Source organism: Camelina sativa, chromosome 18 (assembly GCF_000633955.1).
Source record: "Camelina sativa cultivar DH55 chromosome 18, Cs, whole genome shotgun sequence".
NCBI lineage: Eukaryota > Viridiplantae > Streptophyta > Magnoliopsida > Brassicales > Brassicaceae > Camelina > Camelina sativa.
In genome coordinates this window covers 9,816,527-9,821,526 of record NC_025702.1, presented here as the reverse complement: position 1 = coordinate 9,821,526, position 5,000 = coordinate 9,816,527, and the positions used below count along the sequence as shown (strand labels likewise).

At 34.7% G+C, this 5,000-nt stretch overlaps 2 protein-coding genes across 4 annotated transcripts in view; both read right to left on the bottom strand.

Annotated features, from left to right (window-relative positions):
• Positions 1–3,484, bottom strand: part of LOC104760965 (probable leucine-rich repeat receptor-like protein kinase At5g49770) — a 5,317-nt gene extending 1,833 nt beyond the window's left edge. For all 3 annotated transcript variants that reach the window (XM_010483971.1, XM_010483970.1, XM_010483972.1), the window contains exons 1-16: positions 3,301–3,484; positions 3,083–3,206; positions 2,915–2,986; positions 2,755–2,829; positions 2,591–2,662; positions 2,337–2,501; positions 2,162–2,236; positions 1,994–2,065; positions 1,827–1,898; positions 1,677–1,745; positions 1,485–1,562; positions 1,305–1,376; positions 1,089–1,223; positions 511–998; positions 256–405; positions 20–156 (exon numbers count right to left, since the gene is read on the bottom strand). In XM_010483971.1, coding sequence (XP_010482273.1) covers positions 20–156; positions 256–405; positions 511–998; positions 1,089–1,223; positions 1,305–1,376; positions 1,485–1,562; positions 1,677–1,745; positions 1,827–1,898; positions 1,994–2,065; positions 2,162–2,236; positions 2,337–2,501; positions 2,591–2,662; positions 2,755–2,829; positions 2,915–2,986; positions 3,083–3,206; positions 3,301–3,388 — 1,944 coding nt within the window. In that variant the 5' untranslated portion in view covers positions 3,389–3,484. The remainder of the gene's footprint in view (positions 1–19; positions 157–255; positions 406–510; positions 999–1,088; positions 1,224–1,304; positions 1,377–1,484; positions 1,563–1,676; positions 1,746–1,826; positions 1,899–1,993; positions 2,066–2,161; positions 2,237–2,336; positions 2,502–2,590; positions 2,663–2,754; positions 2,830–2,914; positions 2,987–3,082; positions 3,207–3,300) is intronic.
• LOC104760959 (probable leucine-rich repeat receptor-like protein kinase At5g49770) overlaps positions 1–5,000 on the bottom strand; it is a 40,252-nt gene that overhangs the window by 29,685 nt on the left and 5,567 nt on the right. The window lies entirely within an intron of this gene.

The window sequence follows — 5,000 nt, the reverse complement described above, 5'->3', positions numbered from 1 at the left end:
TTTTTGAAAAGACACAAACCTGTCCATAACCTCCACCCCCAACATCATTTGCCTCTGAAAACTTGTTAGTACATTTGCTCAGCTCTTCAAAAGTAAAGGCCTTTGCTCCCATTAGTTGTGGAGCATCGGTATTGTTTTTACCCGTATCCCACTTGGCTACATCATACAAAAGAGATCGCTGCTATCAGAATTTTTCATTAAAGAGAAAAGAGAGGAGTCTTTTCTTGTAGTGCACGTAAACCATTTTCTTCTCACCAAAAGGATTAATTTGGTCAGTTGCTTTCTCAGCTCTCTTCTTCTGTCTAAGAGCGTAGATCCCAGCTATAGTCAACAACAATAGAAGAACAACAGCACCAACAACAGCTCCGATTATAATGCCCATGTTTACTGAGTTTGAACCTCCGTCTACATATGTGGAAAGAAAAAAAAAACAAGACAGAGCAAAAGAGTCATATTAAACCAATATATGTGTTGTTTGAGTGTGAGTGTGTGTGACCAGTTTCATCATACCATAGAATGAAGTACTGTAAGGATTGGCGTTGAAAACATAAGGGCCAAATACGGGAGGAGGCTTATATGTCTGGTTGCTAAACTCAAAACCAACACGTGACATTGCATCATCAGTAAACCTCTCATTTTTGAATGGAAAGACCAAGAGTTCTATTAAAAGATGGTAATCAAGTGGAGTCTCTCGTATGTTACTGATGGCCACAGAGGCTCCCATATAAATGGGATCCTTTAAGAACTCCTCTAAACTTTGCTGGAGCGATAGGAAGTTGCTGTTGTTGGAATACCCTGAGAAGGAAGGAGACCTGAAGGTTAATGTTCCTGTGAATGGATATGCACAGCGGCACGTAGAGGGACTTGCTATCCTGCCCTTATCACAGCCACGACGACAGTTTGTTGGGAGGGTAGAAAATGAGGAATTTTTTTGGTCTCCACTGCAGTAGCCACTATGTCGGTTCGCCTCATCATCACACACTTCATTCTCTGCCAACCTGTGGATATATTTATCAACAAACATAAGTGACTGAAAATGTTTATATAAAAAAAAAAAATTGAATATGTGACGACGAAGATGAACATACAGGACTTGGATGCGGTTATTAGCTACTGGACTATAAACACTTATGTCGTTGTTTCGTAGATCCACAAACTCCAACTGTTTGCTATAGTTGGTACCAAAGTCCAATGTTGCGTTTATATGATTGCGCTTTAAGTAACTGCAATTTAAGAAAAACCATTCCCCAATCAGTCCAGATTTTACAACTTTGAGTACTTTCATGTAATATTTGATGACTCACACTGTCTGCAATTGAGCAGGGCTAAAGAGGGAGGTTGGTATTGGACCGTCAAGTTGGATGCCTTCCAACCTTCTGCAGATTAGATAACCATTTGCTTTTAGTAAGCATACACATGAAAATATTTATCGATATACAAATATGTATGTCTATTTTATTAAGACAGAGAGAAATGGATCATACAATGTTGCCAAATTGCGTAATGAAGGGATCCATGATGGAATGAGTGATAATGTCATCTTTTCATTATTGCTCACATCTCTGTTATTACAGAAAAATCACATGATCATGACATTAGATTGATTAATAATAGTTATGGTTTTTTCTATGATAAATTTGAGCAAGAAAAGAGGAGTGAAAAATATCGAAACTTACAATGTGTAGAGACTGGTTAAGCTGGTTAAATTTGGAAGAGTACCTGTCAATCTGTTGTCGGACAAGTACCTGGATTCAAATACAAAAAAACTATTTTACTTCTTCTTTGCATCTTTAGTATCTACAAAACATCTTTAGTTCCTCACTTACAGTTCTTGAAGATCTGTGAGATTATTAAGACTTGAAGGAATTTCTTCAGATAGTTTATTTCTATTAAGTCGTCTGTAATAGAGAAAAGAGCACTTGAGAGATCTGTTTGTCAACAAGTTTGGAAAAAATATAAACAATTCGAAAAAAGGCTCTGTTTTACTACTTACAACACCGTTAGCGTTTTAACGAGGCTGAGGCTGTCCGGTATTTTACCCGTGAACTGGTTATCATCAAATAGCCTATCAACAAAACAAGAAGCAATAGTCAGTTCACTTATAAAATAATCACAACTGGTGCAAATCTCTCTCATCTTTCATACATACTATGGAACTTACACATGTATCAAAGTCATGTTTGAGCTGAAGAGCTTCTCTGGGATACTATCCGAAAGCTTGTTATTTCCAAAATGACTGCAAGTGAAAGTAAAAGGATACTCAGACTAATTATTATATTAAAAATAAAATAAAAAGGTGTTATTATATAAAAGGAAATGAAAAGAATTGGGATTACAAATGCTTAGCTTGATGAAGCATATCAAGTCCAGGTAAAGAAATCCCATCAGAAACCGGAATCTTTCCTTCAATCTGATTGTCAGTTATATCAAACCAATAGAGTTCCGATAACCGTCCAATGGAAGCCGGAATTGTTCCACTAAAGTGGTTAGAATTTAGGGAGCTATATGGAGAAAAGACAAATAAATACTATTAGTTAATGGATTTAGTGAGACTGTTTATAACAATATATAGGAAGCAACAAAATCTTACAGTGTTGTTAGTTTTTCTAAAGATCCAATGGACTCAGGGATTTGACCACTGAAACCACATCCCATAAGGATCCTGGAGGGTAAAAAGAGTTTAGTTAAAATATGAGGAGATATATCAAAGTAATTTGTACTAGAGGTCTAATGATATTGTGTTAATTTACTTACAAGCTCTTCAAGTTCTTTAGGTTACCGATACTTGATGGAAGCGCTCCAGATAATCCAGTATTGTAAGACAAATCTCTACAAATATTGGATCATCAGATGAGAACAAATCCATTAACTATGTAAAAAAATTAAAAAAAAAATAAAAGAAGAAAAGACATACAAGATCTCCAATTCAGACAACGTCGAGATATCGGCAGGAAGGTTTCCTTTCAAGTTAAGGTTGCTTAACATTCTGCAACAAGGAAACAACACAACGTTAAAGTTTATAGAGGATTATGTTGAAGAAGGAAATTACATCATAACAAAATAATTAAACAAGGGTTCGTACATTGAAACAACGCGATTATTGTTGTTACATGTAATTCCAACCCAATGATTTCCACAAGGATCAGAGCCTTTCCAACTCTTGGATAGCGCAGTCCATTCACTCTTCAGGACTTGTAAAGCAGAAGCTGCACCAATATTGACAAAAAATCAGAAAAAAAAAAATTGAATATTTCTTTTATCTGAAAATAAACTCTGATCATCAATCATCATTATACTTACAATCAGAACCGTCTGGGATTGCAGAAACAGAACAAACTTGGACGACAAGCAAGATCAAGAGCTTAAGTAATCCGATTCTTGAACTCATCTTAAGACACACAATGATTGTATCACAAATAATTCAAGAAGAAAGCATGTGGTCTGCACAAGTTATAACGAACTCTAGAAATCATATTGCAGACTATATAAGGAGAAGACTTTGAACAATTTAAGTGAAGAAAAATAAAGCAAACAAATAGACAGTGGACAATATAAACAAATGGTTCAACTTGAAATACATAATACTCCTATTGTGGAAGGGTTCAAAGGGGTTGTCCATTGGAAAAAAAAAATGGAAAAAGTCAGCTAGATATTATTTGTTTTCCCAAGAACGTTTCTACTCAAGAAAAGAGAGATTATATTTCTGAAATGTAGAGTTAATGGTCAGCGACTATGCAGTGATATGGTTTTTTTTTTTTAACAACAACATGCAATAAAGTCGTGGTCATGGGAAAAAATCAGCACAAGCATTTACCAACTTGAGATTTAAAAACATATACTAATAGCAACAACAGTGAGGCTGATGGTTTAATGATATATCGACAAGTACACCACATGTCAGGCAACGCACACATTTTTGTGGGATGGATTATTATAAGGTATACTAGAACGGGACTAAATTTGCAAATTGCAAGGAAGTATTTTTCCATAGGGATATTTTGTCTATGAAGAACCTAGACACTGAAGAGATGTAACGCAAATTTCAAAGAAGATTGTGGTTGCATATCCGCAACCAACGCTTAGTAAATAATATCGATACGCTAGTGGAACTGGTGGAGAATGCTACAGCAGTTTTCTAGTAGAGATATGGCTCGAGAAGGAGGGTTAGAAAAAAAAAAAAAGATCGGACGCTTGCTTCAAAGGCCAATCATGAACTTGAGGAACAAAGCAAGTGAAACAATCACCAAGGAACCAAAACATAGTTATGTGGGCACTAGCTACAAGATCTACAACCATAATTTACCCTGGGTCTTTTAACGGTTTGATGGGATGGTGTATGCTAGGTTGCTAACCCAAAATCTTGATTATTGATTTTTTTTTTTTGTTGATATAATCTTGATGAGTACTTTTTTTATATTATATAATCTGTATCTTTATTTTGTTTTATTTTAATCTGACCAAGTGTTGTCTTTAAGGTGAAAAAGCTCACTACCAATCTATATTCTACGTACTACAAAAAGCAATAATACCATACCAGTTGTTTTATAAATTTAAAACTGAAAAAGTTCTATTAATATTTTCTAAGTCAGCCTATAAGATTCAGTTCGTTGGTTGTTCTAGTTTACATAAGAGAACCTCTACGTATGTTTCTTCTACTCTTTTGATTCTTTTGTAGTTTATTAACATCTTCCCTTACATAAATATTGGAACCAAATTGTGTGTTCTGTATGAAACAAATCTATAAAGTTCTCAACAAGAATTAATATATATATATATATACACATAGGACTTACTTTTCTTATGTTTGAAAACTGGTGTTTATATTACCAAAGATAGTTTGACAAAAAAATATATATATTACAAAAGATTTGGTGGGTTCTTCTGAGCTTGGCTCCATTCCTCTGCTTTATAAACAGTGACCACATAACAGCACATCAAATCATGCTAGTTCACATTCACAAGGCATTTCAATATGAAGTCACTTTCCAAAAAAAAAAAAA